This window comes from Hemitrygon akajei, chromosome 4 (assembly GCF_048418815.1).
Source record: "Hemitrygon akajei chromosome 4, sHemAka1.3, whole genome shotgun sequence".
Lineage (NCBI taxonomy): Eukaryota > Metazoa > Chordata > Chondrichthyes > Myliobatiformes > Dasyatidae > Hemitrygon > Hemitrygon akajei.
In genome coordinates, this window is record NC_133127.1 from 71,836,957 (window position 1) to 71,849,294 (window position 12,338).

The 12,338-nt window shown below is 38.9% G+C and overlaps 1 protein-coding gene across 2 annotated transcripts in view; it reads left to right on the forward strand.

Moving 5' to 3' along the window:
* Nucleotides 1-542: 542 nt before the first annotated feature.
* Nucleotides 543-12,338, forward strand: part of LOC140726433 (NEDD4 family-interacting protein 1-like) — a 280,526-nt gene continuing 268,730 nt past the window's right edge. The window contains exons 1-2 of one of the 2 annotated variants that reach the window (XR_012098634.1): nt 543-737; nt 983-1,070. Coding sequence is in view for 1 of the 2 variants with exons in the window: in XM_073042817.1 (XP_072898918.1) it covers nt 699-737; nt 983-1,070 (127 nt within the window). In the remaining variant the exon portion in view is untranslated. The remainder of the gene's footprint in view (nt 738-982; nt 1,071-12,338) is intronic. The other variant, XM_073042817.1, reaches the window with a different exon arrangement.

Here is a 12,338-nt window from a genome sequence, read left to right on the forward strand (position 1 = left end):
GAATCAGATGGATTTTTATTACAATCCAATATTTTTCATGCCCATTGAGACTAAGATTAATTGTTATTCCCAGTTCCAAACTATTGGTTGAATTTAAATTCCATAGCAGCTGTGGAGGGATTTGGCTTCGTGTCTTTAGATTGTTAGTCCAGTAATCTAATTGTGTCACATCCATACATGTGTATTCAGGAATATTTGGTTTTGAGAGTATATTTAAAGAAAATGTATATTTTGATTTATTTTCCGTTCTTTCCCATTAACAGCCTTTGCTACTAAATTCTAAAATAAAAGAAAATTATAAAATACAGAGCAAATATGTGTAACACAATGCCAAGAGGTACTCTGATATCAAATGTCAGTGCAACACATTAGAAAGCATCAACATTCCAGACGTGAAATGAATCCAACTGCTAATGGACGTGCTTATGTACTTAAAATAGCCCCCTTCTCTCGGTGACTGTGTATTTCAAGCAGGGGACAGATGTGACTTTTTGTGTGTCTTAATGACAAGGATAATTTCCATGGCTCCGAACTGAGTAGCACAGGCGTTTCATCATACATTTAGAGAAGGGGTCTATTTATATTGCCTTATCTGTTTTCCACCCCCTTGTTGTAATGTAACTTAGTTTATCCCAATATGGCTGTCCTCCTCCAGTGAGTAAAAAAGATGTGAAACTTGACAAGGTGACTTCTAGGTGATGGATTTTAATGGCAAGCCAATTATCTTCTGCGAATATGTAAGTGTTTTACTTTGTGATGAGCTAGATTTCAATTCAGCTGTATGTATTTGTTCATTCGTAATAGAAGCCAATGGAACAACAATTCTAAATTACAGTTTAGGAGGAGGAAAGGGATTTGGACTGTTGGTTTGTAGCTTTTCACTGTGCAGCAAATTAAATTACTGGTAGCAGACTGTCAGTGTAAAATGACATGCAATGGAATTAGCTTATATGATAACTTGCTTGTTTTCTGGTGAAAATAGGAAGATGATTACACATTAGGAGATGGTTACAATGAAGGCAATCAGCTGATCCTAGGAAATGATGGGATATTTCTTCTGACCTTTTTCAGTAAGTTCATTTTTTAATTGATTTCCTACAGAAGCTCATTTAAATGAGGCTTTTAAAATGTGTCAGAACTCTGCCTCTGGGCTGTAAATTTATATATAGCACACTTACAGATCCTATGACAGCCCAGAAGCTGTTTGAATTAATTTCATTGACAGATTTGGACATTTGCTGGGAACTTGTATACTAATGTGAGTTTGCTATATCCTGTGCGACTTCTTCTACCTAAAGCTTTGCATTACCTGAATAGCATCCTGTTCAGCATGAAACACTGACAGATGTGTTACCCTATATTTATACTCCTGCCGTAGTGTTGTTTTAAATATTCAACGTTGAGTAAATCCGTGGTTCTCAACCTTTTCCTGCCTGTGGCCCACTTGTGACTTTCAGTTACCTCTGTGTCCCCCATCCCAAAGTCTCCGTTAGTTGCTAAAGTCCTTTTTGGTCGATTGTACTAATTATTCCAATATACAGTTTATATTTATGTTATAATATTTCTGTATGTTAAATATAATGGTACAGGTATATATGAAAAATAAAACTATTTCAATTTTCTGGATAGGATATGTTATTTACAATATATATAATATTCTTCCAACTAGTAACGAAAAAGCAAAATACTTTAGGTATTTTGTCAGAGTCTTTTGACTGATGCAAGCTAGAGAGTTTTTGGATATCTGGTTGCAACTTGATTAAAGAGATAATCAAAGGTCATCTCTTTTCACAACATCAGAACAGTTACTTTTTATCAATATATTTTAGTAAAATTTCACTGGAACTGTAAACTAATCATGGCCCATTCAGAAACTCCTGTGGTCCCCAGTTTCTTGTTTTTTACTTGTGGCATCCAACATGCCCCCATTGAGAACCATTGGGTTAAATGTTGTAGCCATGGCAACTTGTCCGAAGTGACAAAGTGAGCCCAGTCATTAACAAAATGAGTTAACTGAAAATTCTTCAAGGAGTATCACTTTCTGAATCATTTTCAAAGTCAAAAACCTTCTCAAATATTCATTATCATGAACCTCCCCTCTGTCTCTGTCCTGTTTCTCTGTCTCTCGATCTCTTTCTACTGACTTTGATGTACATTGACCTTTCTAAGCTTTCCATAAGTATTTTAAAAATTAATAGAATAGGTATGGAAGGAGGAGTAAGGAAACAAGAAGCATTGAACAAGATGACTATATCTTACCAGACAAAGTTCAGATAAATGAAGGCTTAAGAACAATTTTCCAACACAATTGCCTTAGGCTTTCTGCCCACCTGTTGCACTTCAAATATAATTTCAAGATTTCCTGGTCAATAATATCAATTGGAAGCTGAGGAGACTCAATTTCAAGTGCAGTATTTAAACAAATAAGGTAAAAATGTGAGGTGAAGCCTTGAGTCCAGGTGTTTAAAGGCCATGCTTCCTTTTAGTGCCTTCCTAGGATGAAATGCTGAGCTCTAAGCAGTTTCATGTACATTCAGCTACAGCACAGGATTGAAATAAGCTGCAGAAACTTAGTCTTCTCTGTCACAGGCACTAGCCTCTGTAGTATCCAGGACACCTTCATGAAGCGATGCTTCAAAAAGGCGGCATCCATCATTAAAGACCCCATCCCCAAGGACATGCCTTGTTCTCATTGCTACCATCAGGGAGACGGTACAGGAGCCTGAAGGCACACACACTGATTCAAAAACAGCTTCTTCCCCTCTGCCATCCAATTTCTGAATGTGTATTGAACCCATGAACACTACCTCACCTACTTTTTCATTTCTATTTTTGCATTACTTATTTAATTTGACTATATAATATGTAAATACTTACTGTAATTTACATTTTTTTCATTATTATGTGTTGCATTGTACTGCTGCTGCAAAGACAACAAATTTCACAATATATGCCGGGGATATTAAACCTGATTCTGTTTCTAATTCTAAAAAGAGAAAAAAAAACTTGAGGTGAAATAAAGATGGGTAGTTGATAGCTAACAATGATATCAACAGTAATATTGTGATATGAGCATCTTGGACTCAATGTCAGAAGTGGATATTGAGCTAAATGGAAAGATGAGTTGAATATCACACTTAATTACATCCCAACCCCAATATCACCCACATCCTTCACTTTTCCTTTTTCAACCATCCTCCTTTACACCAACACAAGAGATTCAACAGATGCTGCAGATCCAGAGGAACACATACAAACTAGTGGAGGAGCTCAGCAAGTCAGGCAGAATCTGTGGAGGGGAAAAACAGACTAGACTCTTTAACTTCTTTACACCAACTTTGTCCGTCTGTATCTCTGTTTCTCTCTATATGAACTTCCTTTCATCCCTATATCACTTACTGATGACGGCTTATAGATAGATATTTTTTAAAGTATACCATTTGTCCAAAATCATTGATAGCAGTGAAAATACTCAAATTTGTAATGAAAGTTTTGTTATCAAGATATGAGTAAAATCAACTTGGATTTATGAAAGGAAAATCATGTTTAACTAATCTATTGCATCTGAAGGAGATGAGAAAGAAATCAATGGATGTGATATCTTTGGAGCTTGAGAAGGCTCTCAGTAGTTCAACACAGGAGGCCAATGAACAACAGTAGATCACATGGAATTGGGAATAATATTCAAGCAGAAAGAGAACAAAATGTGGGAATGTATTGGTTCTTCGTGAAGTAAGTACTGTGTATTGTTAAAGGTAGAGAGGCTGTAAACCTTTTTTTTGGTGTTTTTGATATCTGGAAAGACAATGTACAGACATTTACGAAGGTAAGTGATACGAGGGCTTTTATCGCAAGGGTATTTAATTACAAATTTCTTAAAGCTATGTAGGCCCTTGGTGAGAATACAGCTGAACTTTCCATGCACAACTTTAATGACCTTATCTTAAAAAAATGGCGTGTTTCCTACCGAAGAACTGCTGCAAATGTTGACCAGACTTCTTACTGGAATGATGTATGTCATAAGAGGAAAGATTGGGTATTGTCTAGATGTTAACAGTGACTTAATTGAAGCTACAAAATTGGTCAACACATTAGATAAAGGAAGGATGTGAGGCATAGTGTCTATGTCTCAAACAAAGTGTCACAGTCTCAAAATAAGTGGTTGAATGAAAATGGATGATGAACATCCTGCTGAAAGGTCTCAGCCTGAAATGTCAACTGTACTCTTTTCCATAGATGCTGCCTGGCCTGGTGAGTTCCTCCAGCATCTTGTGTGTTTTGCTTGGATTTCCAGCATCTGCAACTTTTCACTTGTTTGTTATTGGTGAACCTTGGAATTCTTTGCTCTGGAGATTGTGGAGCATCAGTCATTGATAGCATTCAAAAAGGAGATCTGAATTATAGAGAAATGAAAATATATGGAAAGTGCTCTTTAGGTTCAAGATTGGCCACAATATAAAATTTCAATTAGGCCATACCTGAATTATGGTGCACAACTCTGGTTTTCCCTTTGCCGGAAAGATGTGGAGACTTTGGAAAGATGCAGACGAGGTTTACCATCTGTTAGCTGGATTAGAAGATAGGACCTATAAAACGTGGTTGGACAAACTTGAGTTATTTTTTCCTAGAGCATCAGACATTGAGGGGAGACCTCTTAGAGTAGACAGAATCTATTTCACAGAATAGAAATTTTAAGTACCAAAGGACAAGAATTTAAGGTGAGAGGAGAAAAGCTTAAAGAAGATGTATCAGTAAGGTTTTTTTCACACAGTGAGTGGATTGGCACCTGGAGCAGTCTGCTGGGGACAATGATGAAAGCAGATACAATAGCGCTGTTTAAGATGCTGTGAGAGAGTAACGTGGATATGCTGGGACTGAAGAGACGTACAGACATGCTCGGTGCAGAAATTGTGGACTGAAGGTGTATTGTTCTATGTTGTATCTACAATCTTGTTAACTGACGGATTAGATTCAAGGGACCAAATAGACTTCTTCTGCTCCTATTTTCTTTGTTCTAGATGCAGTTTCAGGCCTGTTGCTTGTTTTCAATGCTAATAGAAATGCTCTGTCTGTCCATTCAGTGCATGATATTCATCCATAAACCTGCTGGACAAGAGACCACAGGAGAGAAGAGACAGATGATCTGAGGTTTTCATTCATCTACTGTATTTCTGGACTGAAATGGGCCAAGTAGGAAGTATGTGGAGTCTTGAATAAAAACCGAAAGTTCTGGATTTTCTCAGATGGTCAGGCTGCAGTGGTTGTGTCACAGCCTGGTATGGAAGCTCCAATCGGAAAAAGCTCTGCAGTTCTTAGACTCCATCTCCATCTCCAGCTCCATCATGGGCATTAGATGCCCCAGAATCAAGGACATCTGCAAAGGTTGATGCCTCAAAAAGGCAGCATTGCTTGCATTGCAGAGGGTCCAAAGGAGGTTCATGACAAATGATCCTGGGAATTAAAGGGTTAATGTATAAAGAGGGTTTGATGGCATTTAAAAAGAATAGGAGGGGTTTTCATTGAAATCTATCAAATATTGAAAGGCTTAGATAGAGTTGATGTGGAGAAGGTGTTTCCTATAGTGGAGGAGTCTTGGACCAAAGAGCACAGCCTCAAGATAATAGGACTTCCCTTAGGACAGAGAAAAAGAGGAATTTCTTGGCCAGTGGGTGGTGAATCTGTAGAATTTATTGCAACAGATGTCTGTAGAAGCCAAATTATTGGGTATATTTAAAGCAGAGGTTGATAGGTTCATGATTAGCAAGGGCATCAAAGGTTATGGAGCGAAGACAGGAGAATCAGGAGAATGGGATTAAGAGATAATAAATCAGCCATGATGGAAGGGAAGAGCAGATGGGATGAATGGTCTAATTCTGTTCCTATGTTTGTTCTTAAAGAATAAATAGTTCCACCATTTATTCATCTTACCCACAGTTAGGTTGTTTTTGACAATTGTAAAGACATAAATTGTCACTAGGCAATGGGGGTTGGTGAAAGGGGTTCACATTGTGTTTATGTGTTTTTCTCATTGGGAACATCAGAAGACATGCAAGTTTCTGTAGTGGCCTCTCCAGCGGGTCCAGCTACACCGCTGATTAGTCGTGCAGAGCACAGCATACTATGGTCTCAAGACTTCTCTCATTCCTGAAGTTCATCTCCAACATGTCAACTACTTGTCCTGTGATATATTTGGTTGCCATATGGATTACATTACATCTCCCTAGGTCCTCATAGTGGGTGTCGATAGGTAAATTTTAAATAGGAATCCCTCCTGTCCAATCAGTTAACTGATGAATATGCTTCAAGTTGCCCAGAGATGAATGAGCTCACTGCAGAATGGGAGCATCATGACAGCTGTCAGGAAATATTCTGCGCATCTTCATAATGATCCTGTGGTTACACATCACTTACAGTCTAATGTAGTGGAAATCCTAGTGTGTCATCTGAGTTTCCTTGATTGTTAGCAGATGTCATAGGAGATTACCCACTTAAAATGAGCCTGATGATACTCATAGGAAAGTCCAAGCATGAAACAACAATACAATGACTTGTTCAGTGATACAAATGTACCACTGAGCAAGTCATTAGCATGCTGAAGATGTGCTTTACAAACAAGAAAAGATCTGGTGGTTCCTGTCCCTGTGCACTAGCCAGACCACTGTGAGTGATCAGTCTGACACACTGAAGCACACACACACACACACACACACATTTTGTTTGGTTGCATTGCAGGAAAAGGGTGCAAAGAGACTTTTCCTTGCAAAGAACCACATGTTACCTATTATATTCAGTAAATCTATGAATAATTGAACATTCATATGACCCAGCATTTGGTTCATAAGGTGATGCTTGCTCTACTTCCCTTCCACTCCTCAGGGCCCTTGTTCTAGCTCTTCCCACTGACACCTTGAGGTCCTGATTCCCAAATCTCCTTCTGACTCTCCAGGACCCTGATTCTGCTATTCCTTTCAACTCACTGGGACATAGGTTGCAGTACTGTCTTTTCCTGTTCTCCCTTATAACTTATTTTTATTCCAGATTCCAGGATCTGCACTCCCTTCTGTGTCCATTGCCAATATATTTTCACTGAGATTTCATTGATTTGTTCTATGAGGCCCAGGAGATTAAAAATTAAACTGTAAGAGCTTTTTCAGTTTATCTCAGAGTCTTTCACTTCATGAAATGACGGATAATTTCTCCTGAGTCTGGCTGTGGTCACTCAGCCTATTGCATCACATTTAAATGTGTAGCCAAGCAGTTTGTAACTGGCTATCTAACTTGTCAGGATTGCTGGTTGTACCTCATTCTATCACTTGTCAGGTACATTCCTGGACATCAAAATCTTGCACTCCCACTGCTTATAATTTGGACTCTGTAACTGTGAAAGACAAACCACAGGCTGTCACTTTGTTCACTTGTTTCATTTTTTCTTTATGGCGTAGAGCGATGCTACTTGTCCCATTAAGTCTATGTTGACTCTCAGAGCAATCCCGTTCCCCCTCCCCATTCACTGTAAACTATTCACACCCACTGGCCTATCAGCTCTCTCACCCATTTACATTAGGGGCAAGTTACAGTGGCTAATTAACACACCAACCAGAAAACTTCGAGATGTGGGAAGAAAATGGGGAACCTCAGGGAAAAATAGACAGTCACAGAGAGAACATACAAAGTCCACACAGACCACACTGGAGGTTAAATCAAACCCGCGTTATTGTAGCTGCAACACAGCACCTCTTCCCATTGCGCCACCTCACCGACCCATTAATTACTTCGCTATTGACCAGAAGCAATGTAGGTCAGAGTTAATATTTAGTGATATCTAACTGGCTATCTAACTTGTCAGGATTGCTGGTTGTACCTCATTCCATCACTTGTCAGGTACATTCCTGGACATCAAAATCTTGCAATCTTACACCAGAAGCTACTTGGAAAAAATAAGCCAAAAAAAAAAAGACAGAGAAAGGAAAATACAAAGAACGAACAAGCAGACAGTCAAAAGAAAGAGGTAAAACCAGAAATGATGGCAGAAGAGGTAATCCAAGGCACAGGAGTTCAGTCTTGCTTTAGTCTTGTTTCAGAGGTTTGGAATAATCTGGCTCCACAACCTCCTCATTTGGTAAATTCGTAACATTGTATAGTGGAGAGGGCTTGGTCCAAGTAAATGGCTCTTTATTTAGGATGGAAAACTGGGAAAACCACTTGATATGGCACCTTTCATTTGACCAAATTTCTCAAAACACTTCAGGTAAGTGCAATCAGACAAAGGGTGGTATTGAGCCAATAAAGAGACATTAAGGTTGGTGGCTAATAACCAGAACAGAATACAATTTTACAGAAGGGTGGAAGGTTAGGAAAGGAATTCTAAAGTCATGAGTTTAAACTACTGAAGACACACTTACCTATGGCTCAATGAAGAAAATAAGGGGCAGGCAAGAGGCAGGAATGAAAGATTCTCAGATGGTTGTAGAACTGTAAGGGTTGATAGAAGTAGAAAAAGGCAGTCATATCAAGATTTGATGCTGAGATTGACTATTTTACATTTTAAACGCATGTTGAATGAACAGCAGGGCAATAGGTGAGCGACACTTTAACATGAAGTAGGACACAGTCAAGAGAATTTTATAGGTGGTCAAATACTGATGGAGAACTTGTGGAGCACTGAAATAGCTGGGTGGACGTACCTTGAATATGAGTATGTTTCGGAAGAAGTATTGGTGGAGATGAGTGATATCGCGGAGGTAGATTTAGGTTTTCTTTATAATGTTGCAGAAGGAAAGCATAGGGTCAACAAGTATACTCAGATCCCTCAGTCTAAGAATAGAGGAGATATGAATTGATATCTTGACAACTGGGCAACACCTGTTCTTGCTTTCTTCTTTCAACATTATTCTCTAAGCTTTATCTTTAAATAGGCAGATAAAGATACTCTCTAAATATTAAAGTAAGTCAATAGTGGTGTTAGATAATGTGACCAAAATGTTTCTCTGAAATACTGTTTATATTTAGTATTGCTTGTTTATGAAGTTATTCTGTATTACAAGTGAATGCTAACTTAATTATAAGTGGTTCCAGAATACTTGAAAATCGTAAATATCACTCTACTCTTTAAGAAGGGAGAGAGTCAGAAGAAAGGAAATTATCGGCCAGTTAGTCTAACCTCAGTAGTTGGTAAGATGTTGGAGTCTATTGTTAAGGATTGTTTTTGTTTTCAGGGTACTTGAAGGCACAGGATAATATAGGCTGTAGTCAGCATGGTTTCCTTAAGGGGAAATCTCGCCTGACAAATCTGTTGAAATTCTTTGAAGAGATGATAAACAGGATAGACAATTAGTTGATATTGTACACTTGGATTTTCAGAAGAGCTTTGGCAAGGTGCCACACATGAGGCTGTTTAACAAACTACAAGCCCATGGTATTACAGGAAAGTTTCTAGCATGGATAAAGCAGTGGCTGATTGACAGGAGGCAAAGAGTGGGAATAAAGGGAATCTTTTCTGGTATTCCACAGGGGTCTGTGTTAGGATTGATTATTTTTGCATTATGCCAATTATTTGGATGGTGGAATTGATGGCTTTGTTGCAAAGTTTGCAGATGATATGAAGAGGAAGGGCAGGTAATTTTGAGGAAATAGAGAGGCAGCAGGAGGACTTAGAGAAAAGCTAAAGAAATGGCAGATGGAATACAGTGTTGGGAAGTGTATGCTCATGCACTTTGGTAGAAGAACTGAAAGGGTAGACTGTTTTCTAATTGGACAGAAAGTACAAAAATCTGATGTGCAAAGGGATTTGGGAGTCCTTGTGCAGGATTCCCTAAAGGTTAATTTGCAGATTCAGTTTGTGGTGAGAAAGGCAAATATGATGTTAGCATTCCATTCAAGAGGACTGGAATATAAAAGCAAGGATGTAATGTTGAGACTTTATAAAACATTGGTAAGGCTTTGCTTGAAGTATTATGAGCAGTTTTGGGCCCTTTGTCTTAGAAAGGATATACTGAAACTGAAGAGGGTTCAAAGGAGGTTCACGAAACTGGTTCCAGGATTAAACAGCTTGTCATATGAAGAGCATCTGATGGCTCTGAGCCTGTATTCACTGGAATTCAAAAGAGTAAGGGTTGACCTCATTGAAGCCTATCGAATTGTGAAGGGTCTTGATAGAGTAGATGTGGAGACGATGTTTCCTATGATGGAACTGTCTAAGTCCAGAAGACACAGCTTCAGAATAGAGGGGCATTCTTTAGAACAGAAATGAGGAATTATTTTAGCCAGAGAGTAGTGAATTTGTGGAATTCATTACCAGAGGAGCTGTGGAGGCCAAGCCTTCATGTGTATTTAAGGCATAGGTTGATAGATTATTTACTGGTCAGGGCATGAAGTGATAATGGAGAGGAAGCAGGAGAGTGGGGCAGAGAGAGAAAAATAGATCAGACATGATAAAATGGCGAAGCAGACTCTATGGATCAAATGGCCTAATTCTGTTCTTACAGTATATCTTACGGTCTTATGGATTTATTATCCAGATTTGTCTATTATGTGTATTGTCTACAATTAGGAAATAGAAAAAGTTTTCAAGCCTTGTTCTATTGAACAGAGGTATATCCACATACACTGAGCCTTGTACGCACTTCTGTGAAAGAGCAGTAACCCAGTACAACTAATCGCCTTCACCCCATTCCCACCCCCACCCCCCCCACCTCTGTATATATTATTAATGGAGCACAGTTTTAAGCTGTAAACCCTTGGGATGAACTTGTTATGGTTGATTTATATTCTGTTTCTGAGAATTAAGTGTTTTGGCAGAAGAAGTGGCGTAAACTGGATAGTCCAGCCAGCAATAATGAAAAGAAGCCTAAACTGCCCTAATCTTCAGTTAGCAAGAAAGTTGATCTTTGATTCCCTCGGCCCACTGTTCTAAGCTCAGGATTATAGTGAACACAATTAATATAGCTATGACATTGGATTTATCTCTGAGCCCATGCGTGTCAGTATCTGATGTGCTCAATTATTACCAAGAGCCAGAAGACTTGCTCAGTATTTGCTTATGCAATTACAAGACCTAATCCTAGAGATGTCATAGCAGTCTGAGAGGGGCAATAAAGATAAAGGAAGGAAGATAATAAAGGCAATTTAAAAATGACTGCTGTTTCGTTCTTCCTGAGGAATGGTGAAAGAACCCATAATATATTGCCAGTGATAATCCAAGAAAGTGAAGGAGATTCAGGAAGTTTCCCTGGTCATTGTTATTGTTGTGTCTGTACAATTACATACCAATTAAAATAAAAGCACTCATGTGGGAGATGGCTTTAACTGGTATACTCACATTCCAGTAGACAGAGAGGGAGAGGGAGAGAAATTCAACTTTTCCTTTAGAAACCATTTTCAAATAAGCATGCTTTCACAATTATGGTCCACAACTAACTTCACTATACGAAAGATTCAGTCTTTTGAGTGTCACTCTTTTTCCTTCAGGATAGTGCCTTTGAACCTGTAGAGTAGCATCAGGTTTGGTGGATGTCTTGTCAAAGGTAACTTTCTCTGTTGCCGGTGTCATGTTGCTGAATGTGACATGATCATCACTGAGAGGTAAGTCTGGTGGCTTTAATGCGCCCAATTTGTTGGATACAGTCACCACAGGTGGGTTCTTTGGCTGAGCATCCAGTATCTTGTCCACATAATATCTCCATGTATGATCTCCAACATCCACTGTGTACATCTGTGGTCCATTTCTTGTAGCTATCCTACTGGGTGTCCACCTGTATTCTTGGTAATCACGCACTAGGACTTCCTGTCCAATCCCGAAGCTCCTTGTTGATTCACTTGGCAACTGGCTGAACTGTTTATTCTGCATTTTCCTCTGTAGGTCTGGTTTCAGGAGGTCTATGCGAGATCTCAGATTCTTGCTCATAAACAGCTTTGCAGGTGTTTGATTTGTCATCACATGAACAGAGTTCCAATACACAAAAAAGGAAATTATCCACCTTGTGCTGTAGAGAAATGTCCTCCTTGTTCATAGCTTTGATGACTTGTTGAAGGGTTGGATAAACCTTTCAGCTAACCCATTCATTGTTGGGAGGTGAGAGCTGACTGGAAATGTTTGATGCTATTTTTCTTCATGAATAGTCTGAACTCTTTTTATGCATATTGTGAGCCGTTGTCACTCTCAATTTGTTCAGATAAACTATATCTGTTGAAGGTGGTCCTCAGGGTGGAGACAGTCTTTTTTGATGTGGTTGAATTCATTGGTAGACCTGACTACATCGAATGAGCATCTACAGTAAAAAAAAACGTGAAGTCTATGAATGGCCCAGCAAAGTCATTATGTACTCTTTGCCATGGTGGCA